This window comes from Trachinotus anak, unplaced genomic scaffold (assembly GCF_046630095.1).
Source record: "Trachinotus anak isolate AG129_WGS33_773 ecotype Australia unplaced genomic scaffold, CSIRO_AGI_Tana_v1 ptg000009l, whole genome shotgun sequence".
Lineage (NCBI taxonomy): Eukaryota > Metazoa > Chordata > Actinopteri > Carangiformes > Carangidae > Trachinotus > Trachinotus anak.
In genome coordinates, this window is record NW_027273860.1 from 8303709 (window position 1) to 8331677 (window position 27969).

Genomic DNA, 27969 nt, shown 5'->3' on the forward strand with positions numbered 1-27969 from the left:
AGAGCCTCCTCTAATCCCTCAGGGTCCCTCAGTCTGCTGGAGCTCAACAACGGCTTTTACAAATGTTGACATTTGCAAACATGAACAGTCTGGCATTCTGGAAAACAAAACTCCCCGTTTCTAAGAGAGGTCTGCAAATGGCAGTACTCTGCTCTTCCCAGGCAACATTTACTCCTCTGTGGCAGCAATCAGCAGTGCGCAAGACGCAAGTGGTAGGTTGGAGGTAAATGAAAAGCGACAAGGATCTGATCCTTAAGGAGCAACGCACCTTCACTACTGACCCCTCCCTTACCATCAAACCAGACTGAATTTCATACATGTTGATATTGCAGATAAACTCAGGATAGATGGATGGACAAATGGCTAGATTGAGACATACTGTGTACATTTTTCACAAAAATAAAGAGAAAAAAAATACTAGCCATATGGAGGGTGCTCAAGTGAACATGGTTGCAAATCTCTACAGCTGCATCACTGTTTTAACCTTATATCAAAGCATCACAACCACACGCTCAACATTTAGCTGCACTTTATTTCTTTCTAGATTTCAGATGACATTTCTTCAGATCAGTGCTTCCCAACCTGGGGGTCAGGACACCCTGAAGGGGTTGTCAGATAATTAATAGGACAAGAAAAAAGAAGTATAGATCCTTCTTACCAATTTTTCTCTAATTATTTTTTTTTCTTGTAAAATAAAGTGCCTCTTCACTTTTTGAAGTGTCATTGAACTGCCCACAGCTGAAAAATAACATTCAACCTGTGACAAGAGGTCGCAGGTAACCAGTCCTTCATTTTAAGGGTTCAGTAGCCAAAAAAAGTTGGGAACCACTCCTTCAGGTGACACCCATTCCAGTCTAGGCATTTACTTCTAACTAAAGCACCGTGGTTGTTTTGTTCTGAAATTAAGTAGACTTGATCTCTGAAAAGCGCCAGCCACTCCCGATTTCACAATGAAAACAAATTCATTTTGCAGTGTATATCAAAAGTTTATTTCTATTTATTTTCCTTAAATTTCTGGTACCAAATTTAACATATTCCATCTATTTCAAAACATACTCAGTTTCTTATAAAATCATTTTACCTCTTTACAGACATCACAGTTTACGGTATCAGAACTATTTTCACAGTGATTTCAGAATATTCCAACATAAAACATGATTACTTCATATGATAGATCAGTTTGAACGGTGAAAACATGTTTGAACGGTGACAACAGTTTCAGTCAAAGCTCAATAGGTTGGATTTTCAGTCATTATTTGGTGAACCATACTGTTTGAGATGAGGAAACCACTGTAGTGTCTTTTTCAAAATCCAACCAAACAATGAATGTCATGAAGCTTGGATGACCTTTGGTGCAGTGAAAGCCATAAAGCGGCTTTAGAGTTACGTGTCTGCTCTGTGAACCCGGCTGTCGTCATAGAGATGGAAACCTTCAGCCACTGGGCTAACAAACAATGGTAATCCAGGTAGGCCACCCTGCTTGATACAGAAGTCTCAAGTTCATTCAACAACAGCAGCATCAAGGAAAAGATGAGCAACTGTAAAAATATATGCAAGCTGGAAGAACAGCGATGGCAGAAAAAGCAGTAATGGGAGGAAATGTGTAGGGCCCAGCAACATCTATTTAGTGAGGGAAGTAAATTCAAGTAAAGTCTTCATCCCATGGTCGCAGGCTGCATTAGTGTAGTAAAAAAAAAAAAAACCTGAAGCGTGAAGTGAATGAGTTAAGGCAGGAAAAGTGACAAAGCATTTTCATGGATAAAGCTGGTAACCGGCTCCTCCCACCAGTATGCTGTGGAAAAATTAAAGTGTTAATCTGAGAAGGCATTGTTTGGATGATGTGACAATTGTGGTCACATAAAGGTGTGTTTTCATAAGACAAATCTTATTAGTGCCATCCCAAACCAAACATCTGTGTAAACAGCCCAACGTGATTAAACCAGCACCACAAGTGTTTGGACCATACCAGTGGTTTTGCATGCTTCTGCTCAACCCATTTATACTTCTTATGTAATCAATACTTCTACTTTTAAGACTTTTTCCACTGATGGTTACATGAAGATTAACAGATTTTAGCCATTGATTACCTAAAAGACAGAGAAAGTCTAGGTCATTTGACAACACTTAAAGCCACGTTTTGCTTGTACAAAAATATTTAATCTGGTTTATAGTGAAGTAAATTTAAACATGGTGCAACTTACCAAACAAAAACTGGAGATGGCATACCATACTGTATCTCCTTGGTTGTCTAGCACAACTTCAGAAAAAGCTGGATTGAATAAACCTAAGTTTTGGAGATGTGTTGTATAAAACATGCAGTGGGGAAATTATTATTTTTTTATACCAGCAGGATAGAAAAGTGTTTTAAATAATCTGGACATGTCTTCAAAACAACAGTAAGTGATATTAAATGACCTACTATTTTCAAAAATAGGCAATAGATGATTACATTAGAGATATAAATTGGTGTTAGTTTTAGTACATCAACAATTAACTGCCCAACTCAAATTTCATGTGTTGAAGCTATGCATAAGAACCAAATTGGAACAAATAACACTGAACAATATTATCGTTAAATAGTAACATAACTGAGAAAAATAAAGCCCAGCTTTAGCAGGTTTCAAGTCTCTGCAAGTATACCTTCTTTGTTAATTTGCTAAAACATGCTAAACCCTTGGTATGGTCCCTTAACTTTGCATTCGGTGCAAGCAACACACTGATAACTGGTTGTGAAACCACTCTGTTGACATGGATGCAACCTGAAGAAAAAGAAAGAATGAAATGATTATTTCAGCCACAGTCTGCAAAATCTCAGCACCCTTATTCACCAAATGGACCTGTTGAAAAAAAAAGTTGTAAATTAGTGTTGTATAGAACTCGACTCAGCTAGTGTTGCACATTTGACCCAATGCTAGTAGAAACATACTAATACTAGTCAGCAGCAACAAAACTGAAGTTCTCTTATGCAAGCACAAGAAAGCTCCATACACATCTGACAGATGAGCCTTTCTGATTCAAATATCTAAATAGCCTCCCGAAACCATATGAGGTGATGCGATTTGAAAATCACCTTGCTAGTTAAATAGCTTACTGTAAATCATGTATTAAGTAAGCACCATTTTCCTCAAGAAAATGACTCTCAGAAATATAGAACATTGTTTCTAAAAACTGAAGGTACATATATGTGTGAAATTCTTAAAATTAAGGTACAAATAGATTCAATATGAATCTGTTCTGGCATTACAAGACCAAATGTCTTATAATAATATCTCTACGACTGGCATTGCCGATACTTTTTCAAATCCATAGGATTTACCACAGGACTAAAAATCATGCATAACCCACAACATGAAAGACAGTAAATACACAATGTGAAAGAACAAAAACCTCTACATCAGTTCAACTCAAAACAAAAGGATTAAAACATAAAGAAGCCAGTTTAGAACAACCATAAAACATACAAAAGGCTTTAAACCACCAAACCTTAAGTTTTACAAGAAGTGAGACGGAATTTAGGGGTTTAGACATTTTTAGACACCCCATTCATCCAAATACCTTTGGTACTTAAAAGTATTTTGAGAATCTAGTGACCTTCACTGGCAAGAGTCACTAAGTGCAGCTTATTTAAAAACGTAATAGATTTTGAATTATTTCAAGTAATGACTAATTTAAGGGAAATACCACTCAATTTATGAATTTGATTTACACATGCATAAAGGACAAGTGGAACTATTTGTGAGCAACTACTTCGTAAATCTCAAAAGCAGAGGACTTGATCTGTGATGTCATCCAGATGCACAGCCAGGTGTTGATTTTCTGACAGTGTATAAAGACTTTGAGCATGTTAACCCTCTAATCTTTCTTGTAATACAGCGTGCTCTAACCCAAAAATATATTCCAATGAAGTTCTCTAGGATGTAATAATTACTGAACCTATTCCTATATCTTACTCATGTCATGGAGCAGCACATTAGTATGACATCAAGGTTAAATTTGCAGGACAAAATTTTTGTTTAAGAATATGAAGCAAATAATTGCCAAATACCAAAATTCAGTGGCATTCCCCTTAATTTTTATGAGGTAGAAGTTCTTGCTGTATAATTCCTTGAATCTATAAACTTACAAAAATAATAAGAATAAAGCCTCAAAAGAGTTGTGCATTAATCCCAAGGTGGTAAATAGTTTTTAAAAGTATATATGATATGTTGCAAAGTGAATACCCAGGAACTTGTAATATGTTAAGTATAAATCCTTGAAATGTGGCACAAATAAGAAAGATACGTCATTGCACCAGACACATGGACATCACACACAACCACACATCTTTGGGCTAAATTTTAACCGGCTTTACATACCTGCGTGTTCACGGTATATTGGCCATGTTTTATTTTCTTGTTTCCCTTAAACTTTTTGTCAAATATCTTATAAACAGAAACGTGGTCCAGTCATTTTTTCATTTTGGCTCTAAATTGAAAACAAAACACTTGTAAAATGATTTATGCCTGGACACATCAGCATATCCTTACATATAAAACTGTTTTAACTTGATACAACATAAGTAAAGAATAACTCAAAAAAAGTTAACAGGATAAATATTGAGTTAAAGTTGTGGTCTACTTATGTACATGATCACTACATAGATAATGGTTGCCCCCTCACCTTCCTGCGTCACAGCCATATCAATAATGTACGCGAAACAATGTTTGAATATTTAGAAGACCTGTTTCTGTTTGACAAATCTTAAACCGGGAACAGACAAAAATGTTGTGTCATTAAGAAAAAAAAAATCTTGGAATTACTGAAAAAGTAAATGAGACTAACTTGCTATATTTAGTTAAATAATGAAGCCAGGAACGGAAGTTAAGTGTTTAGGGAATCAAAAGTTTTCAGTGATGTGGGAGCACTCCCAAAACCAAGGGCACATGCTCAGAAAAAAAGGTTGCATTAGTGATTGTACAAGTTCATTTCTCACGTGTGTGAAAATTTGAACCTTTGTAAGAGTAAGAGTAAGACATCATTATGATTTAAAGACCAGAATTACAAGAAGGTCTAAAGGGCATAATAAAGGGAATTCAACATTTAAGGTCATTTCTTTTGGTGAATTTCTTCTGCTTTTCTGTTCTTCTGCCAAATATCTACATTACTAACTCAGTGTGAAGGCCTTTTGTTCGAAGTGCTATTCCAGGTACATTATATAGCTCATTAATAAGGCATCAAATTATCAACTGATAGTCATACAGATTGAGAGCAGTTACTTCTGAAAGGAGAAAGTGAATCATATATCCAAGCTCAAATAATTTATAGAAATGTGTATATCCTGAAATGAATTGGAAGCAATTATCTCTGAGCTACAAAATAATACAAATATTAAATTCCCAACAACATACATTTAAGTCATACGCATAAAAAAATCTCAAAAAACCTAAAAACAGTACCTCAATCCACAGTGAGGACAGATTAGAAAGCTAAATCTAACTCCATAATTAGATATACAACTAAAATATACATCCAAAAGACATTAAATATTTTTCCAAAATGTATCCCAGGTGTTAAAATTAAACAGTTAAAAGACATTCTAACATCTAGAACAAGGAGAACTTCCGAATGGCCAAAGGAACTAATGAGAGATATGAGCTGAACAATTTGTCTGAGAAGCAGCACTGAAACTTAAAGCACCACAAAATCTACACAACACAGTCACAATTCCCAAAACTACAGGGAATTCAGAAAACACACATTCCTATAACATCCTGTGTTAACTTGGTTTTAGTCACTGCTATGTCTCCTCTATTAAATCGTCCACCCAGGGCACCTGTATGCCTGTATGCTAGTTCTCCACTAGGTAGTGCCATTTATCCAAAAACTGCTTGGCAACTCATCTCTTGGCCTAAAAGCAGGTTTGGGTTGAAAAAATGAGGCACCAATAGTAATGAAATACTGCCATCTACAGAGGGGGACAGACACTGCTAAGGTAGAGCCCACATGAATAGGTTGGCCACAATCTGCTACGACCGTTCCCTGCGTGTAAACATCGAGCCGCAAATGATAATAAAGAAAAAAAAATACTATGTAGTGGTCAGAATTACAACGTTCAAGTGTTATTTGCATTTGTTAATATGAATCTCACTGAGGAGGGGAGCAACCATTATCTCATGATATGTTCTACTTAATGTCCGTGTAAGATGCACAAAAACATTCTTCACAAACTACATCAAAGTAGAATTAACTGTCCAGTGTCTCTCCAGTGCCACTTTACAATAATGGACAATTGGTAGACAACGTCAAACTCAGACGTGCTTGCAGCTAATGTCTTTGTGTTCACTGTTCCAAGTTGAGAGGCGGTGACGAACGATGCTTCTGTGCAGACGTTGACTATGAGTGACCCCAAAAGTCTGAAGAAATACTCCTAAGCCAAGATGGAGCTGTGCATGAGAAGCTCCCACGTCAGTAGAAAGCGACTTCTTGTGACAGGACTCCCTGGCTCTATTGTGCTCCTCATCCATCAATCAGCGACACATCAATGTGGGACAAATCAATCATGTGCCTGTGTGGTAATTGTGATAATGTTTGAACCAGTGTCAAAAGGGGCGAATGAACACTCATGTTGGAATTTGCACAGTCTGTACAAGCTGAATTTCAAGACCATCACATTGGCAAAATGTAAAGACCTATCACAATACGTACTCATGTAACTGGCATGTGTATAAAGGTAATGAGAAGAAGAGGGAATATTGATTACCTATGGAAGCTCATTTGAAAACTTGCTGCGTGCTGGGGACTGGAAAATGTGGCAACTGCTTTCCTCTGCTGTGGCATCATTTTGAACATCTGCGACAGGAACAGAAAAGAACAAATATCAAACAACTAGATACTCCTCTGATCCACAAGAGGGAGTGAGGGTGGTGAAGAAAAATTGATTAGCTCATTCACTTTGTCTACCTACCTAATCACTACGACAGAGGGCGCTATTAGATCACATTAGGTGAATTTCATCACTGCCACTATGGTGGATGCAAATAAATACAATTTATTTTTTATTTAAGTTTTCCTCACAAGGTACGTAGCTTTAATATAAAAATAACATATGTAAATATGTAATTTAGCCACAGCTTTAACTTCTGCCCAAATGTCATGAATACTGTTACTCTTTATACAAGCTGGAAAATGTTAAGTCATAAGAAAGGAAGTGAAATACAACACGTTTGTACATTTAAGCATTAAGCTGTAAAGCATCTGATACAAACCTCAATGGGGCCGATGGATCTGAGAAGGTTCTTCAGCTGAGCGTCAGTTGTGGATGAGGAGAGGCCCTCTATAGACACAGTACAGCGTTCGCTCTCTGCACCTCTTTGGCTTTGTCTGGTGGCCATCGGACGACCTCGACCCATCTGACCACCCCCTCTACCACGGCCCCGGCCCGACACGACAACCTACCGACCAACCAACGCCGGGTGTGAGAAAAATTGCCGACATTACAGAAAAATACAGGGGAAGGGGTAAGAGGGAAAGCGGCGAAAATACAGACTGAACCTTTTCCTGCTCAAACAGGCATGTTGATGTTTTAATCCAGCGTTCAACCGTGTGGAGAGGAACTATACTGTTTCTCAGCACAAAGGAAAATTTTAAAACGCTATGTTTTCCTCTCGCACCTCTCAGACACGCCACGCTTTCATGTGATTGACTTATCATATTTCTACATAGAACATCAACATCAGAACATGATGCATGTGGCAAGGCATATCTTCATATGAGCTCCTGAGTGAGAGGTATGTTTCTTCAGCTGCAGAGGAAGAAGAGGAGGAGGACGAGGAGGAGGAGGAGGGAGACACCCCGAAAAGAGAGGAGGTAGAGGGAATATGTGAGTGAGTGTGTGTGTGTTGGGGGCGGGGGAGCATTAAGGGAGAGGAGCCATGCAAGCGTTATGGTGGCTGCCTTACCCTGTCAGCATCAGTGAGTATGGTAACTGTGACAGCAGCCTGGTGGTGACAGGCGTGCAGAGAGGCCAGGGGACCTTGTGTAGCCCCCTGTGTTACACTGCTTTCAGCTTGTCAATACTCCTGCACCTGGCATACTGTCCTGTCTTATTACCACTATGCTCGATTGGTATGTCTACTGAATGCCAAGGTAGCGCCAGCGGCACAGGACAACTTTACAGGAGACATTTTGGCTGCTTTTATATCAGAACTGCCATTACCTCACAGTCTGGACTATTAATATATACATACTTCAGGTGAGATGGTTACTGATGCCCACAACACAGGAGGTGAGCACTCATTTATACAGACATACCCTGTTTTGCTGTGGGTTGCCCATGCCCCCTCGGCAAGCCTGCGGTGCGCCGCCTGGTCCCTGTTGCTGCTGTCCTGTCATGGTAACCTTCCTCTGGACGCCCTGGTTGAGTGCAGGTGCAGACCAAGTGCCTTGTTGCTGCATTGGGCTGCCAGTGGCCTCAGGCCCCTTTCCACTCTGAATGATGATGGAGGACAACACTAATTTAACAACTGAAAAAATTTCCAGTCTTTATCTTAGTTTGCAGGCTTCGCTCACATTAAGCATTTAGGGGAAATGTCAAGTGGATGGACAAGAGGAAGAAATGCGAGGCCATTTCTACAAAGCAAACTGAAAATATGCCAGCATTGGAGCTGGATCCCTATTGCACAGGCTGTGGGAAATAAAGATCAACCCAACAAGGTGATGGTCTCATTATCAAATAAAGTCACAGCTCAACTCTGTTGACATGCGGGGAGGAATTGAAGGTCGTCTCTTCCCCGACTCTGCAGAGATGTGACAGATCAATACAGGGGAAGAAAAGAGGCGATATCTCTGACCTGTCCCCAGTTGAGAGTAAATGGATTAATCCCTCCTATAGAAATCACAGCTCCTGATTGCACCCATCAAATGCTAAGCTGCATTACACTGGAACGACAGAAGCTCGATGTGTACCCCATCCCCCTTACACCCCCCTTCTCCACAGCTTTTGTGTCTTGTGCTGCTTTGTATTATCCCTGATGAAAATATAATTTGCCTCTTATCTGTGTGCCTAAGCCATACAAATCCAAATCCTCAAAAGTGGCAACTTTCTTACACAGGTATTATGTTGCCCCCAACCCCCCCCCCACACCCCCACCCCTCCCACCCCACCCCTCAACCAAGAAAGATTAATTACAAGGCTCTTGGATTGGCATTCTTTTGTTGCCTCACACCTGAGAGATGGGTTGATGGAAAAAAGCAACTGAGGGATGACAGAGAGGAAGAGAGAGAGCAAGAAAAAAGACAAGAGAGCAGATAACATTGTCAAGCTCCCGTTGATGACAGCAGAACAATGTGGAAGAGAGAGCATCTAGAGAATCTTCTTTTCATCGCAGCTATAGGCCTTAGCTGTGTCTTTCTGTTTCTATCTCTCTTTCACCACCTCACATCCCACTCCCCTTTTTTCTCCAAGATGCGGTACATCAGATAGCTCTGCGCAGGTTTCCATTAAGGCACTGACACCCAGTTATCTTCATCTGCAGCCAGCCTGCGATTTTGGCTCTGCGGCTTGATCCTCTGGGATGGAGTCGGAAAGCGGCTTATTTCAAATACTATCACATCCCACCAACATGTCTCATCAGTGACAAGTATGAATGTTTAACATGCATGCCTTTGTGGTTTTTCAATAAAGATTAATGTGTAATTAAGGCCACAGCAGTAACTTATCAAGTGAGTATAAAATAGCCAGCAGTGGTAATTCTGGACTTTGTTGGTGTTACTGTCATTCTTGTTTTACCCTCTCCAAGGCCTCTATCTTTTTAAAAGAATACTCTTGTGCCCTTAAAAGAGGATATCAACCTTTAAGAGCAGTGATGAGATGTCCCCATCTCTACAGATAAATGTCATACCGCTCTCTTTAATGCCTACAGCCTTTCTGCGCTCTCAAGGTAAAATGTACGTAAAGGCATTGTGGCTTAAATACCAGTTCCCAAAGCTTTAGAGAGGAAACTCTTACCAGATCAATTTTGCCAAAATGACACAGACATCATCTTGTCAGCCCCATAGGTTAGCTATCTTTTAGATTACAAAATAGACAGCGTGAGGGCTTTCAGTGGCATTTAAAACTATTTCATTTCAAAACTATGCATGTTCCCCCGTGAGTAAAAATCAGTTGTAGACGATGAAGTAAATGTCGAACCACAACACAAAAGAAGGTGTTGGATAAAAATGAAATCATATGCTCACCGCTCCTGCAAGTTTGACAACTCTGACTTTTTGCGGCACCTGCTGACCATCGACACCAGAATTCTTGGCTCGCTGCATCACAGTTCTTTTAGCCCCAGGTTTAGGTCCTTGACTCTGAGCCTGAGCCTGAGCCTGGCCAGGGCCCGGTGATGGAGTTACAGGTATGTTGTTTTGAGTGGGCTGGATCTGAGTGCCAGGTCTGTTTAAGTTCTGTGGAGCACTGTTCCTTCGTTGTTGTTGTTGCAGCTGCTGCTGATTTTGTTGGGGCTGTTTCCATTGCTGGTCTGGAATAGGCCCGGGGGTCTGTTGCTGTGGTGTGTTACCTTTTACCATCTGCAGGCGTGTCTTGACATTGGGCCGTGGTGTAAGGGTCTGAGTGGTGCCATTAGGAGGGATAGGGGTGCCTTGATCAGGATTCTTTAATGGCTGATTTACTGGTTGTTGTGTTCTCTGAGGAAACTGTCTCTGCTGTTGTGGATGTAACTGTTGCTGCTGTTTTTGTTCTGGCTGGTGGTGCTGCTGCTGCGGTGGTAATGGTGGTGGTGGTTGTTGTTGTTTTGGTACAGGGTGTGTTTGTTGATTTTGCTGTGCTGGTTGTATCTGTGTAGGAGCAGGGCCTTGGCTTGGAGTGTTTGTCTGGGAATTAAGTCTTTCCAGCAGCTCCTTCTTTCTGACACCAGCTTGCATCTGCCGTCGCATCTCCTTCCTCTTCAGGATCTCCTCTCTCAGACGCTTCTGCTCCTCAATCTTCAGACGATACTGCCGTGTCTCCTCATCCTCATCAGGGTCCTGTGGCACAAAACACAAGTTGACAATATGACTGCCTGTCTCCATTTACGTGACGGGTGCCATGAGCCACTGTGTCCTATTTGAACCATATTACTTGACACCCAGATGTAATCAAAGTCAAAACCCCAAGAGAAAAATGCAATAGTATTGATCTGTTCTTTCCAACGGAATGAGACTGCTGTCATTAACAACCTTATGATTGGGCTTTTAATAAATGGGAGTGCTCCTCAGCACACTGATAAGCTCAGCTGCACTGAATTTATCAGGGAAAAAAAACAAAAATGACTCACTTTACAGTACCATTTAAAGAAAATATTTGAGAAAATAGAACAAGCACTTATGTGAAATAATTTGCACAAATGTGCAAACAAACTCAATATTTTTCCATCTCTTTGTTTTTTTTTAATCATGAGTGTAAAAAGGCTGACCTGTCGTGCCCTATTGGATGGTGTGCTTGGGATTTCCTTGCGAACCACTGTCCTGCCTGCTCCCCCAGGCTGCAATTCAGTCTTGGCAGCAACTTGGCCTCTTCCTCTGCCACTGTCAGGCACCGGCTGAGTGTTCTGCCCAGGACGCACCCCCTGTGTTGCCCTGGCAACAGGCCTGACGTTGGCAGCGGGGGAGAAGGTGGGACGGGCACTGTTCATGTTTGTGTTGCCAGGTGCTACAGGGAGCTCCCGTAGGTTGCTGTTGCGCTGCTGCATTTGCTTGGAAACAGGTGTGTTCTGAAGAAACGGCAAAATGTAAACATTTCATGTTGAGTTTACAATCAGTCTAATCTTAATATACACTTAGTTCTATCCATTTTCACTGTGCAATATTTTGTTTACTGAGGAAAGATACTGACAGAATAATGAAGAATAATTAGAATGACAGCGACAAAAATATAGACCCAAAGTAACTGCTTTTCATCAGTTTGAGCAGAAAAAAGATAATATGCCGATATGCTAATAAGATAATATGTTAATCTCTCACCATCCTCTGCCTGTTGGACATGCTGCGCTGCTGGGGGTTCTGAGGGCGGGGAGTCATCTGCCTGGGGCTACCGTGCGACTGCTGTTGATGGAAGGGATTTTGGCCATGGTGCATCATGGGGCGAGGCTCACTGAGATTTAGGTGTTGCTGCTGGTGATGGGGTAACTCCTGCCTATGATGTTGCTGCTGCTGATGCATGGGCGGATGCGATGACAGTGGGTCATGATGTGGAAGCTGGGAGACAGGAGGACCATGCATTAAGCCCTGAAATTACAGAAAAGAAGACTACAGAATGAGTAACAGGCAGAATTACTATCACGCAGAATGTAGTTTTTATATATAACTTATATATAAGTTTAATAATAAATTATGTAAAATAATGAAATAAAAACTGACTGCATCATGTGCTTATACATGTATATATACACTGTTTTTATTTATTATTTTTTTTTAAATCAACAGCCAAAGTATCTTTTCTAACAAACACTATTTTCAACAGAGAATCAGATCATTTCCGCATGTAATTAACCCCCAATTGGTGTCCTAATGTATCCACATAGTTCGACTACAATGGTGATTCAGTCACTAGAGGGAGCTCACGTATATGTCTCAACAAAATGCTGAGATGCCAAACAGGCACAAGTCTTTTTCTTTAATGCTTCAGTAGCAGTGAATATGATAACTAGTCTAGTTTATTCATGTGAACAGTACTCTAGTCATCTAGTTATCGCTCTTGCCACAACCATTTTTTTAATCTGGAGAAAAGCCAGTAAAAATTCATACATTCATGGCAGAGAAAGCATGTGAATTGTATGCTAGGCTCCTTTACATGAATTGTCAAAGGCAAGAGAGGACACAAAAAAAAAACTCATAATACCAACATCAAATTACCGTACTCAGCAAGCTAGTTCAAGAAACAACTGGGGAAGAAATAGACAAACAGCACCCAACTGTTGCACAACATACAGACAATTACACAGTACATCTATTAGTTATAAAAATCACTTACTCTTAGTCGTACCTGCATCCCAAACTGAACTTGAGGAGGGGGGAAAAGGTTCCCCTGTTGGCCAAACGGCTGACGAGGGCCCATGAAAGGTCTGGGCTGGTTAGGGGGGCCACTTTGTTGATTTAAGCCGACCATCCCTTGGTGACCTTGGTGGGGAGGGAGGTTGGGTCTTGGGGGTTCTCTTGGAAACAGTCCTAGCGGGCCCTGACCCGGCTGGTTGAAGGCTGGTCCTGGTGGGCCAAAGCCCATGGGGCCCTGTCCGGGCAGCTGCTGCTGATGGTGGAGGTTGTTGCTGTTCATCAGCGGGCTGGGGCCCTGGTGATCAAACATGTGCTGCCCTGGAAACCGTGTTGACTCTGTGCGTTCTGTGCCCAAGCAAGAAGACCAAACAACAACTCAACAGAGATGTCAGTTTTTTTGCACTGTGAGCCAATTTCAATACATCAGTAACTCCCTCTCTAGATGTATAGTGTTATGGCAAGGGAAACAAAAACAGACAACTCTATCAAGGTGAAATGGTAAACAACCAAGTGGGTTGTATTTAACTTAACATTAACACTGTGAATAAAAAATCAGCAATATATATGTTTAATGCATGTCTTAAGTTTCCGAGCCTCATTCAGATGTACACATATATATATATATATGTAAATACACACACATACACACACACACACTCACACATGCATTTAACATGAGTGCTGTTAACAGAGCAGCACCAGAAAGCTAGCAGCATACCCTGTAGGTATATTGCCAGAGCTGATGTTGAATAGGGTTAAATATGCTAAGAGAGCTTTGTAACCCTCGTCAAGGCTGGGTATGAGACTCACCTGTCATAAAGAGGGGCTCCCTATCCTGGGGGCCTTGAGGTGGCTGGTTCCTAAAGGGCTCCATGTGATGAGGAGGCCGCTGGGGCTGACCAAAATTACCAGGCATGTGATGCTGGAAGTCTCCCGGTCCCTGGGAAAACACAAAACTCATGAATTATAGCCCATACTGGGAACTCAATAATCACAAACAAATTAAACTAATGAAAAATGGGAATTTGCTGTGGAGTATTGCATCGGGCAGGGAATGCTTGTAATTGAAGGGCTAGGGTCATTAAAAAGACACAGAATCTTGAGTTGTAAACATCAATATGCATGCCAATATTAAAGAAACCCTTTAGCATGAATTTGTGAGCAAACCTGCATTAATGCTACTTGAGGCATTGTTGATAAACCTTCTAGAAGTCTGTCTCTAACAAGGAAAGGGTATTTTAGGAGGGGATAAGTGCCCTCACCTTTGTTTCAACTTCGTTTTCACTTTGCATGTTCGACAGCTTTCACTGCATGCACACTACTCCCCATCTATCTTCCAAGGAAAAGTAGATAACAACCTTTTAATCCCTCCTTGGAATTCGAATCCCCCTCATAACTGTCTCCTTTATTCTTTTAAACATCCATCTCTGTTGAAAAATTAACCTGCTATTCAACACGTGGCACTTCCACAAATGGGCTGCTTGCCTCCTCCAAGCTTATTGTAAATTACTTAAGATGCTATCAAGGCTTAATCCATCTTTATTCCACTGCCGTGTGGCGGTATTTAGAGAGGAGAGGTGTTAGAAAGCTAGAAGGCCAGAGTCCCAAAAACTTGCTTAACAGAAAGTTAATCAAAGGGGCTTAAAAAGACAGGGGATCACAATGGGGGCGCAATCACACTGTTCTAAACGGTCAGACAGGCAGGTTTGCACAATGAGGACTCTGGTGTCCATATAATACCTCTAAAATAACACGGCTCATCCTCTCACCCTTGATAAAAAAAAAAAGGCTGCAGGCTGCTCAATAAGGGGATAACCATGACAAATATAACAGAGAGGGGTGAAATGTCACATATCTAATAAAGAATGGAAATTTGAGCTTAAAGCATGTTCTTTGTTACCAGGATATCATAGTTTTCACACAAGGTAACAGTCAGGGACCTGTGACTGCTACTGACTGCCATAAAGGAAGAATTTAATTATCAAAATCTGCAACAAAACACTAAAAATTTCAAAAAGGTACCAACCGCTAGAATTTACCGCCCACACTGACATTATTCCCAAAAGTGCAGATGGTGGCATCTCTATTTCATGGTTAAACTGAATGTCATTATCTAAATGGATTAAATATTCTAATAACTTTAATTGGCACTGAGATTAATATTTCAATACCAGTCTCCACCTGCAAAAATTTAATGCAGTAATACTAGAGGCTATGACCCCCCATTCGCCAGGTCTTTTAACAATTAAATTTGATGGGATGATAATGTATGATAATCATGAGTAATCAGGTGCCCACTGGTAAATGGAATGTTGCCGGCTGGTATGTCACCTGCATTTCAAATTGTGTCCTTGGCAACAGCAGCCTAAATGCAATTGACAGCTGGGGAATCCAACACTATGTTGTTCATCAGCCCATACCCTTCCAACCCCACCTTCTACTGTCTGATAAGAGCCAAAACAGCTCCCTGCTACCGCGCTATCAATATCTAGCACCATCACAGACCTCGGGGAGCAGGGATTGCATGATACTGACATTGAAGGCTGGAAAAGAGGTAAATAAAAATACATTTTTTTTTTTTTTTGACAAAGATTGACTCCAATGTGAAAGCCTGGCTCATTTGGCAACAGGGCTGTAAATCCACATGAATGCAATTGGATGCAGCTATTTTCCAATGGCTAATTTGCATAAATCCATATAAAATGTACTTTCCAGGAAGATGTCAGTCAGTACCAGCGCCACCTGATGCCTGGGCATCATTAACTAGAAGGACGGAGTAACTTAAGGCACTTTGGCTGACTTGCTAGTGAGCCATTTCCCTCAATACAGTAATTACTTTAAAGGCATTTCTGTCATCTCATGGATGGGTTCTTTGTGAGTGAAATAAAGGACCTTTTCTTAAAGGAAATCACAGACTTAAGATCCCTTTTCTCTGACATGAAATTCAGCCTTCCTAATATATAGTGCAAAAAGGCAAGACGCTCACAGCCCAGCCCCATCAAACCACCACCGTGTTTCATTAATTCAAATACCGTTCAAAAAAGGTCTCCATGCCTTTGGGACACAAACTTGTGGAAAGTGAATTTTAACTGGCAATATATCCTGGTTTCACAATTCCATTATGTGCCAAGCTGGGTAGTCTGAGCCCCAGCCCATCCATGAAGAGTTGTTAACTAAGTCCCGCCATTGCAGCCCCGACCTCCAAAAGTCTACTGCCTAAAGCCCCTATCACGTATTTCCAGTTGTGCAGCTAGACTCGTATCAGTGTTTACAGATTTGCTTTAACAGTATTTGGCCAGGGCAGGACAGTCTAATTGCCGTAATGATATTACCCTCACAAAAAGGAACGCTAACCGTGTGGGGAGGGAGAGAAAGTGAGGCAAAAGGGAGAGAGAGGAGCAGCTGCTACTCACAGGAAACCTCTGAGGACCCACAGCAGGTCTGGGCTGGCTCTGAGCAGGAGGCATCAAGGGCACTGCAATGAGAGAGAGGGAGAGGGAGAGAGCAAGAGGAAAAGGGGTGTGGGGGGGAGGGGAGAGAAATGAAAATGAGGGGCAATAGGCAGAGAGAGGGTGGTGATAGTAGAAAGGGAGGGGACCATTAGACATCTCCATGCTAAAGGCTGTTACACAGAGCTACATCTTAAATTTTGTCTCAGAGTTGCTCCTCACATCTTTACACAGCTGGACACAGGCCAGTTAGCTCAAGCAAATGTGAAATGCATGTGAATCATTTTCCAAATTCAACAAATAGAAATGAATAAGACATTTGCTGGTTGACAACATTTGGCACAATACAATTCAATAACTGTATTTTCATTTTGCTTACCGCTGGCATACTGATTCAAAATAAGGGTTGCTGTAATTGTATGTCAACATTTAGAACTGGAAAACATTCAACTGGAATCTATCACTTAAATAAATATATAAATAAATCAACACAGACATATATACAAACACATGCACATACACACACACACACACTTAATCATAACCAGAGGCAATCCCTGATCTTCCAGAACATGTCTTCCTCTCAGGAGCAAAACCCAAACCCCCACATGCACACACAGTGATACACACACATACACACACAAGCTTTGCTAACAAAATTTCAATCTTAGCCTGGACAGACAGGCCAGATAAACCCATCTCAGGGAACGAAATGGTGATGCCGCCAGAAGAAAAAAAAAAAAAAAAAAAATGAGGATAAACCCATTACTGGCTCAGAGAGCTATTCACTTGTCACTCAACCAAACAACAAAATGACATTCTAATCCAGACACCTTTCAGGACGGTATAAGGATAACTGCCAGCCCAAACGGCATCATGCACCTCAACTGAGGATCTTGCTGATAAACTAGGGCTGCACAATTTAATAAAATGACAATTACGATTTTTCATACTTGGAATTGAGACTATGAATCTTACAGAAATAATTTTAAAATAAAAATATTTATCACATTTCTATTTGTCTTCATGCAGACTGATTATTTGTAACTTGTATGGGACTATCACATCAATTCTGCACAAGACAAAAGGCACAGTCACATTTCAAACAGACAGCTTATAACCAACTGCTTGTCTTATAGCTGAAGGGATAGCACTGAAGTCAACCCTTAGCCTAACCCTGACCAAAATAATAAACTAAAGACACAGCAGACTACATTTCTGGATCTTTAATTGTGCTGTATAAAAATTACATTTAAAAACCATTTTAATTATCAACTATTTAAATACTGTGCTTGGACATCATCTTGGGTCCATACGTTTCAATATGACCCTTTTCTTTGTATAAACACAATTTTATGTCTTATATCCCTCTCTCACACTTTTCCTTAACACAGTTCATCTCATGGTGTGAAATCAGTTTTGTCATTTGTTGAGACAACTTCTGGATATAATTAGAAGAGTTTGGTTTGATACAACAAATAACCTCTTGCTAATGCATAAGGATTTATTTACCTTGTACAGAGGATGACGCCGGCCCTCTGAAATGGGGGTTAATGTGGATGTTTTTGGGCTGTGGAGGTTGCTGCTCGTGATGCTGGGGGAAGTGGGGTGGTGGCTCCATCTGGGGCCGCAACGGTGGGGAGCGGTGAGCCATGTGTGGGGGGATGAGGGGCTGAAGGGGCTGCTGGGCTAGTGGGCGCCCATGGTCTTGAAAGGGAGGAGGTCCTCTTGGACGTGAAGGGTGGTGCTGCTGGGACTGCAGTTGCTGCTGATGAGGCTGATGAGGAGGAGGCATTCTGGAGGGTGGCTGCTAATTGGAAAGAGATGGGGAAACGGAGAGGAGGGAAAACCAAAACAACCTGTCAAAACACATTTCTTTCTGGGAAGATTCTGATATCATTGCTTGCAGCCATGCGATGACACGCCAACAAGTCAATTCACTAGCAAAACTGAAGACTGTATCCTAAAGTAATTTAGTGCAAGTCTCCCCTGAAGATTAAAAGTGCAAGTGTTTTTTTGTTTTTTTTTTTTAGAATTTATATAAGTGACATAAAACTGAAAGAACTGAAACCTTGGTGTGATCATACTCTGTATTTTTAAAGTGAGCTACAGCCATAATTATATAGTTAAGCAATGTTTCAAATGGGTCCTTGATAATTGGCCAGTCTATCTATTCAAACTACCAAACAAACAAATAAACAAACATGCCATTGACCAATTTAATCAAGTGGTTCAACTTCGTACAAACTCATTAACAGCAGTCAGCACATTGTTTGTGGTGTTGGCATGTTGTCCATCTGCCTTTAAATTTTCATTTCCACTGCTGACATTTGTTTTGAATTATACAGCCTATTATCATTAATCAATAGTACCTAAATAATGAAGAGCTGGAAAAAAAAGGCCATGCTGCCATGAGAGGAATCACTTTAACACAATGGTCTATTGGTATTTTATTATTTATTAATACTTTTATTTTGTGTACTTTTGTGTAACCCTGGCCCAGCTCAGAAATCCAAAAAACCTTCCACTGTTTTGCTGAAGATCATCATCATTTACATGTTTGACGTGACTTATACTTTTAAGGGTCTTGTCTGAACTGATGAGCCATGTAAATCAAAGGATTAAATGCATGAATTGATATCAAATAATAAAAGCCCACAAGAAACTAAATCCTGGGCAAAGAACAAATTTAATTTTGTTTAATACTGTCTAAATGGACTACTGCCAAAAGATTTGCTATCATCCATATATCAACACTGATACAGGGAAAGAGTGTTTTGACTTTTTTTATGCATAAATGACCACTTCTTTGGAGGTCTTAGACAGTGAAGACAACAACAGTGAATAAACACATCTCAAGTACAAAGACACACAGCATTATAACTGTGACAAATACAAGAAAGAAAAAAGTCAAGTCATTTCAAATGGTCTAATCCAGTGAAGCCCATATGCTCCCTTAAGCTACTCTTCAAGAGGAGTGTCTCAGTACAAGTGATGTATTACTCTGTGTAGCCAAATAGATAATCCCTTTAATTTCTTCAGGATGACTGTACAGTAGTTTACCTGCATGCCCATATTTCCCATCAGGGGGAGCCTCTGGTCACTCATTCTTCCTCTGTGTACTCCTCTAAAGTCTGTCATTCCAAAGCCAGGGAAGCCTCCTCTTCCTCTGCCTCCTCGCCCTCCTCCTCCTCCTCCTCCTCCTCCTCCTCCTCCTCCTCCTCTCCCTCGGCCTCCGTAACGGTTTTGCCTCTTCTGCCGTTCTTGCTCCTCAAAATCCCTCAGATCTTGCTTGGCCTTCTCTGACAGTTCTGATGATATGTGGAACAGGAAAGCAGAGCACTTGTATATTACTTCTGGAAAACTTGAATTAATATTCAACCTTATTAATGTAAACCCATTACTGATTAGAGGAGAGATTCAAGATTATAAAACATGTGAGGATTCACTCTGGTGGTCAATAAATCAAGAAGAAATTGTGCCCAACAGGCACAGGCACAAGCATTTCTACCTAATGTTTCAGGGATATTCCTCCTTTTACTGCCTGCATCAGCCAACCGCACAACAGCGCCATCCTTTCTCTCTGATTTGAACCGTAGGCGACCGGACTCTTCATCTTCCTCATCCTCCTCATCTGATTCTTCCTTGGTTTCTTCTTCGGGTACAGCTTCATTTTCAACCTGAGGACATTTTCAGAGGTTAAAAACAAAAGTCTCCTCTCCTGTACTGTTGTCTAGAGCTAAACAATTAGCCAATTAATCCATTAGTTGACAAAAATAATTTCATTCAGGCACAATTTTGAAAATCAATCTATGGATCAAGTCATTTTGTTGAACAAAATGCAGAATATTCTCTGGTTCCAGTTCCTAAAATGTCAATATTCACTGGTTTTCTTCTTCACCTTCTTTGATAAAACCAAATATATTTCAACTGTAAGACAAACAGAACAAGACATCTGAAGAGGACAACCTGAGTTGAGCTTTAGAAAATTGTGACTTTTTTAAAATGTTATTTTACAGACCACATGTTTAACTGATTAATCAAGAAACAGCAGGTTAATAGATAATAAAAAAAATTGATATAGTAATTAACATTTAACAATGAGTGTCAATTTTCAATGCTTCTGTATCAATTTTCAAAAACAAAAAAAACAAATAAGTCTATTAAACTTAACTTAAAGTGAATTTTAAACGACACTGTTTTGAATGGACCACGTAACTACAGACTCATGTCTTCATACCTTGAGCTATGATGAGGTAAAAAAAAAAAAAAAAAAAAAATCAGTGGTCAGGTATCTGCGCCTCCTATGCTTGAGGTCAATCAATCTATAGCAACAAAAACTAAGGTGTTGTCTGGAGGCTTTTAACATACCTCCTCTGTGTCAAAGACCTCTGCAGTGTCTTCCTCCTCCTCTTCCTGCTGCTGTTCTCCCCCCACCTCCTCCTCCTCCTCCTCCTCCTCCTCCTCCTCCTCGGGGGCCTCCTCCTGTTGGACTCCATGTTCTTCCAGGGGCTCATCATCATAGGAGGTTTGATATTCATCATCCTTTAAAGATCACATGGATAATACGTATTGATTAGTTTAGGTGGTAACACCGCTCTGATAAGGATCAGAAATGGCCGACTGCATTTCAGCCATTGCTGGAAAACAATTGCTTAGTTCCTACATCTGTTCCTACCACGCAATGCTGTTATGTTTGTATGGCCAATATATGTAAGCATACAGAACACATTATTAGTTTCACTGGTATTATTTGAATGGCTAAAATAAATATAAGTGGGCTAAATGACGACACACTGTAATGTTTATAAAAAGATAAATAGAAATGTAAAGATAAAGACAAAAATGATACAGGGAATAAAGGCAAACATTAAAATGTTATGGAGAGGATTTTGGGGAGGCACTATGTTCCCCCCACCCCCCACCCCCCAAACCAAATTACCATAACAGTGGGAGCAAGGCTTCATTACTATTCCTGACAGCATTTGAAATTCAATGAGATGTAAATGTTTGACATGATATACAGAAATGCAGGCCCAGATAAAAACACTCCTCCCCGCTTCAGTGATGGTGAAAATATCATTGACTGACTCCTCGCAAATCACACTTATTGGCTGCACTGTAAGTTCATGACTCCATGCCAGAAACATGGCACAGATGCAAACATTCTAGGAGATGACAAATCATCTTTTTTTTCTACTCCATAACAAGATTTCAGTTCAACTCGAGGTAGAATCACTTCATATAATCCCAAATACACGTCTCTGTCATTCCAGAAAACCAACAAGCAGAGAGACCACAAACTGGTACAGCATTTGCTGGTTATTCAAACATCCTATCTGCATTAACAACCTCTGACAAAAACTCATTCCTAAATAAGGTCAGACTGTAGGTCACACAATGGTGTTTTGTGTTCTGCTCCATTAACCTGCAAAACAGCAGCACATATTAATGCAGAAAAGACACACAAAAAAACACTCTTGGTAAACCTGATGGATGGACAGGCTGCCCCAGGGGAACTAAACAGCTTAATCCTTTAAACTGTTCCACATAGTACCCATTCAATAGCATAGTGTGCAAAATGTCAAGGCCAGGCAGTTTAGTGACCTTGTAAACAGTTATTACACATAATAGAAATACACATCCACACCTACAGACATTTCCAAATCCAAAGTAGGCATCCACTTGAGCTGTGTACCCTCAGTAAGAAGGTCAACATCTTATCTTTGTTTGGAGAAAGGAGGTAGGCTAATATATCTCTGTCAGGTGCCAAACACCATCACACCTTGGTAAATGGACCATAACGGACATTTGCACATGGATCTGGTCTTATCTTTGATCCTCTTAGTCTGGGCTAAGAGGGAAGGGAAACGTATAAAAGGGAAACTCGCATCAATCATTAGAAAACTGTATGGGGTGTCCTCAGGAAGGTCAATAATCTTTTCACCTGCATGAGACTTTATCAGATCCAGTCTAAAGCCCGAGATAAAAGCCCCCCACATTAACCTCCGTCGATTGGCAGCACATCTCCTCAACACAAAGCAGCTTCTTACTCCCCCAAAGATACAGGGCCCAAGGTCACAATGGCACGGGGATTTGGAGGCGACAGCAGAGCATTACTTCACACCAAACAAGCTGTCAACACAAACTTTGTCAGCAAGATGGAGAAATTAACTGGCAGGATGTGATAATGAATCTAATCCTCCCTTGCCCAAAAACGCCAACCTACATCTCCTTCTCCTGAATAGATTTTCAGTCCTGACTTTCCCCTAACCGAGACAAGAAAACTGACGTTATCTCTCGGATACAATAGAGTTAGACAGAAAATGGAGGTGGAGGACGTGTGTGTGCGTGTGTGTGTTTGTGTGTGCATCAGCAGGCATTTATATGTGAGTAGGCAAATGTGAGAACTCACTTGAAATTCACCATCTAAGGGCTCATTGATTTGGATGTCTAACACCTCATCCTGGTAGCCATCTTCACCCTCCGCTAGCTCTCCAGTGTAATCCATCTGGTCTTCAGGCATATCTGCGTTTTCGTCCTGGCTGTATCCCTCTGTGTACTCCTCCTCCTCTTGCTGGTACCCCTCCTCCTCTACATCCCCTTCTTCACAGCCCTCTGCACCCAGGTTCACAACATCATCTGTGTAGTCTGCTTCCTGCGAGTTGTCCTGCTGGTCATAGGACGTGCCCAAGGTGTATGTGGCATTGAGGCTCACATCCTGACCACTGAAAACAAAACAAAACATTACACTTTACAGAAAACATAAATAAAGTATGATGGGAAAATATGCAAAACTCAGAGCTTAACCTTGTTGGCTTGATAACTGACAACATTATACAACTGAACACATGACAATGATGTATTAGATTACCTCATATTCACATCTTCATCATCACTTTGTAGAAGGTCATCATTCAGCTCTTCATCTGACACTTCTGAGGGATTCTGAAACAAAAATATAGGAACATTTTCTTTTGCTCTTTTTCAATTCTATTCTACTCTTCCTCAGTTGTGTTTGTGTGTGTGTGTGTGTGTGTGTGTGTGTGTGTGTGTGTGTGTGTGTGTGTGGGTGTGTGTATAAAGCATGGGGGCAGGGGACCACCTCCAACCCCAAAGGATGCTCTATTCCCATGTGGTGAAGACAATCTGGGCAGGTCAACACAGTTCTTTTTTGTCCACTGTACTTCCTCCTAGTTCACATCAACAGTTCCCCCTGTGGAGGAGCCACCTGCTACAAGTCCACTGCTCACTTCTATTTTCTAAATGTTCTTTCAACAATAACACCCAATGTTTTCGATGTTATTATCCATTTCATGCTTGTGAGCAGAGATACCATACTGACAAACAAACAGTGCCTTTTGGTGCCTAGCATAATATCAAAGTAAACAAAAAAGTGAGATTCAAAGAGGTTTTGTTTAATCTTACCTTTTTACCTGAGAGCCAATCCTCCTCCAATAAATCTTCTTCCAAATCACTTTTAAGAAGAAAAGACAACCAATAACAGGTTAGCAGAGTCAGACAGTGCAAAATGTTATGTCCTTTTACAAATGATTATGTGCTGCTTATGTGATACTGTCACTCTCTCTATTCTAATATTCTATTAGTAAAAATTAGAGTTTGATATTTTAAGGGTATTAAGCAGCGGGAAAACATTGCAAAACCAACACATTTCTGTTTTCAGTACTGTCTGGGTCTTTATTTTTATTCTATTTATTTTTACACTAGGCTCACGTCTTCTGATACCACTGCTGTTATTTATAATAATAGATGTACCTTCCGCCTTATATGCAGACTACAGATGAAAATGCTGATGTCACTACAATAAAAGCCATGGATCTTTAAGTATCTTTAGTGTTTTAGATTTTTTCTTTTTTCAGATGAAGTGAGGGATTAACTGTTCCTTATAGGATAAGAACATTTATTTGCAATAAATGCACTGTTCAAGCCATTGACTTATCTGAAAAATACATTGTCACAATGTTCTTATAATATATATTTTTCACAAGACAATCACATTTTGTTTATAGGAAGATATGAGTTTTTGCTGCACTGGACTGATCTTGATTTTGACTACCTTAGCAGGTTGTGAGTTAGATACAGTACAGCACTCTCCCCGTAGACATGAGAACATGACATGATGATTTACCTCTCCAGATCATCATCTTCACCTCTCCTCCTGCGTGACCGCTCAGCACCGGGTTTGTTATATTCAAAGTCATAATCTGCAACAGAAAGGAGGTTTTGCTAATAGATTTGCACCAGAGCAATGGGTTATGCTAATAATATGAAACATCCTGGTGGGCTGACATCACTTATTCTACAACCACAATTTGAACAGCACATTCCCCTTATGCCAGCCTGAATGATCCATTTGTGTAGAAAGTACACAAACGCCATGTTCACCAACAGCATGGTAAACAGTAGAGACCAGTAAATTTTCTCATCACTGAATACAAATAGAAAAGATATGTGCCCAATATTTAAAAGCTGTCCTAAAATAACATTTAAGATTGGCCTGAATTATAGTTGTATAAACTGAAGTGTTTATAATGTTGTCATACTAGATACTTATGCATTTCTACTTACACTTGACCCTCAGCAAGAATGCATTATCACAACATCTGCCATACTAGCTGCTGCTGCTGTTTAATCCTCAACTGATACAGATCAACAACAAAGCCCCTGCCTCATGTGACGCATGCTCTCTGTTTTAACAGGTTCTCCCAACCCTGCCATTACATAACATTTGGTACACTGACTCTACCAAAAGGAGCACAGCTCCAGGGAGAAAGGGAGACCCTTGATTCCATCAAAGTCACACCTCTTCTATTAAAAAAAAATGGGAAGAGTAACCAAAACAATGACACTACAGATATTAAAGCATATTTTATGTAACAAAATATTATTTAATATGTAATAAGTTGGAAACAATGAAAAACTGAAAATATTAAATACAGGATGGGTCTTGCAATAAAATCTTGGCACAGTTTGAACTATTTAAAACGAGCATAGACCTAGCAGACATGCTGACTTGTCATAGTGGGGAAAACACCATTGAGAATGGCTTCACTCTATTCATGAGTCTCAATAAGGCCTGCTACATACTTCCCATGCCAATTTCTGTAAATGTACCCACAAACCTCCACAATTACGTAATTGCAGCCAGCATACAGACCTGCCACATGTCTCTTTCACACATCTCTTTCCAAAATAAACTGATAATCAGATGAACAATGTACTTATAAAGACAAGAAAATCGAGGAAGCAACACACATGCTGTACAAAGGCGAAACAAATCCACTGTAAAAGTTTTAACAAACTCTCTTCTTCGCTTGTCTGCATGCTGTAGTCATGTCCACAGTGCCTTCTACAGTGTCAGAGAGCAATGGCAACTGCTGCACAGATAAAGTGGTTGTGTGAGTATGTATAAAATAATTGTTGTGACCAATGTGAATACACCTGCAAAGGAGACAGCACACAGGTTTCCATAGGGAGCGTAATTAGAGCTGTGAGGGGAATTCTCTGTATGAAAACAGAATAACATAAGCAAAGGGAAACTGATGAAATGCTGAGGATAGAGTTACACATAACACTCAGTACATGTGCAAGTGACACCCTACTCTAATACAGAAATCATCTCTCTTTTAGACACTCAACACCACCCTCTGACAGAGATAAGGGGACAAAACAACATCAAATATGGTCTAATAGGCCCTTCATCCCACAACACTGTCGTCCCAGTTGTTACCCAAGAACTTATGGCCACGCCACATTAACATCCCCATATTTTATCTGTCCAGGTCAAGATGGCCCAGGCAAACGATTTGCAGCTAAACAGAATTCAGACATTAATTTTAGGTTTTAAACCTGTGCTTTTCCTGTTGTGATATGCCACAACGTCTTGCATGACAAAACATATTAATGGCTTTAAGATGAAGTTAAGGATCTGCCCAAGATTTAGTCTAAAACTGTTGGTCTAATATTTCAGTCAAGACTTACCTGGACATGACAGGCCAAAATAGCTACCCCACAATTCATTTTGCACCACTCACTTGTTTAAAGAAATAGACAGGCCATTCTAACAAACTCATACATGTGGCAAACATTACATGACTATGCCTTATTACAGAGTTCTTCTATTCAACTTGACTACAAGAAAAGCCTGCATGATTCCAATATTGGAAGCAAGGTACAAATTCCTATCTACATATACAAAACTTAATGGAAGCAAGTTAAAATGTCAAAGTTCATAGTGCAAACTGAGTTTTAGATAATGTGCTCCCATTGGTATTTATTCTAATACACATTGTAGGGCAACTTTTCAGATAATGAACAATGAGATTTAACTGCACGTATGATGGAATATAACTGACATCCTATGTATCTTCTGAAAGCCACTGCAACTCAATGTTGCTAAAAAATAAAAAATAAAAAATAAATCAACGTGAATGTGGAACAAAAACAGCACGTAATCTGCGTCATATACTAGCTCTCCTGTGTATACATGCTGTTGTTGGTTCAGTCCCAACCCTGGCGACAAGGCCAGCAGATAAAAACCAACACTTACTACATAATTTAAAACTTTTTTTAAATTTTAAGTTTTTTTAAAACACCACCATTAGTCAAAGAACCGACTGTGTTGAGCGGATCAAGGTTCGCTAGCTAGCTTTTATCAGCAATGTTGTGGCTGACGACAGATTTTATTAAGGTACAAACACCTGACGTTATGGCGCCACTTTTCAATAAAAATGCCATTATAGCAGTTTCAACATATCGTTAATATGACGAACAAAACGCTACAACTACCCTACATCATTTAATCAAGTATTTGTTTTTTCCACCCGTTTCCTGATTAGCTAGTTCAGTTGCTAATGATATTTGCTAACGCAGCTGCTAACAACTGCAGGCCGGGAATTTGGGCTGAAATATTAAAACCTATCTTTGACGTTGGTACTTGGCCCTGAATTAATTTGCTAAAATAGTGGACAATACGAGCATTACAGAATTTAAACTTGGATAATATGTCTCGCTAAGCTGCTAATTACTTAGCTGCCAAGCTAACACTACCGTTCGCCGAAACTTATACGTGTATATAACCAAGAATGTCAACCACTAGTGGTTACTAATGTTTGATCAGGGTTAAGCTAATTAGCTAATCATAGCTGAGGTCCAGTTTATGGCCTACAGTCACTGCAGCCGCGTTTTAATCTACTGTTAACAGTAGCTAGCTATGTTAGCTAACTTAGCTCGCTAACATAGCTAACTTAGCATTATCGACAAAAGCATCTGACATTACTCACCCTGTGCGTTGGCTGACATGGTGCACTGCGCGTCCCGCCTGAAGTCTGACTACAAAAATCGGGGTTGCATTTAATCTTTAGTATTTCACCTGTGCGACTGTACGAAACGTAAGACTAGATACCAGACAGCTCCTATGCGGCAACGACTTCCATCCACGACCGGAGTACAAACATGGCAGAGCAGTGGTCGCTACGATGATGCATTGTGG

General features: G+C 40.4%; 1 protein-coding gene across 3 annotated transcripts; it reads right to left on the minus strand.

Moving 5' to 3' along the window:
* Positions 1–973: 973 nt before the first annotated feature.
* On the minus strand, positions 974–27969 carry rbm33a (RNA binding motif protein 33a). 3 transcript variants are annotated; one of them, XM_071485015.1, is made up of 19 exons: positions 27761–27969; positions 24607–24682; positions 23886–23934; positions 23332–23405; positions 22873–23185; positions 20829–21002; positions 19969–20137; positions 19521–19768; positions 17970–18264; positions 16422–16483; positions 13819–13948; positions 12989–13353; positions 11980–12243; positions 11433–11729; positions 10216–11004; positions 8290–8466; positions 7245–7430; positions 6740–6828; positions 974–6544 (listed from the first exon to the last, which is right to left on the minus strand). In XM_071485015.1, the coding sequence occupies exons 1-19, from the start codon at positions 27777–27779 to the stop codon at positions 6496–6498; spliced, it is 3825 nt and encodes a 1274-aa protein (XP_071341116.1). In that variant the 5' UTR covers positions 27780–27969; the 3' UTR covers positions 974–6495. The 3 variants fall into 3 exon arrangements, with proteins under 3 accessions (XP_071341116.1, XP_071341117.1, XP_071341115.1); XM_071485016.1 differs by having other exon boundaries at positions 13001–13353; positions 17970–18267; XM_071485014.1 differs by having other exon boundaries at positions 17970–18267.

Excerpts from the sequence above, each read along its gene's own strand:
- rbm33a (XM_071485014.1), bottom strand. Across the intron at positions 18,268-19,520 it reads TGGGAAATATGGGCATGCAG|CAGCCACCCTCCAGAATGCC; the intron begins GTAAACTACTGT and ends CTTTCCAATTAG. Across the intron at positions 16,484-17,969 it reads GGCGTCATCCTCTGTACAAG|TGCCCTTGATGCCTCCTGCT; the intron begins GTAAATAAATCC and ends CTCTCATTGCAG.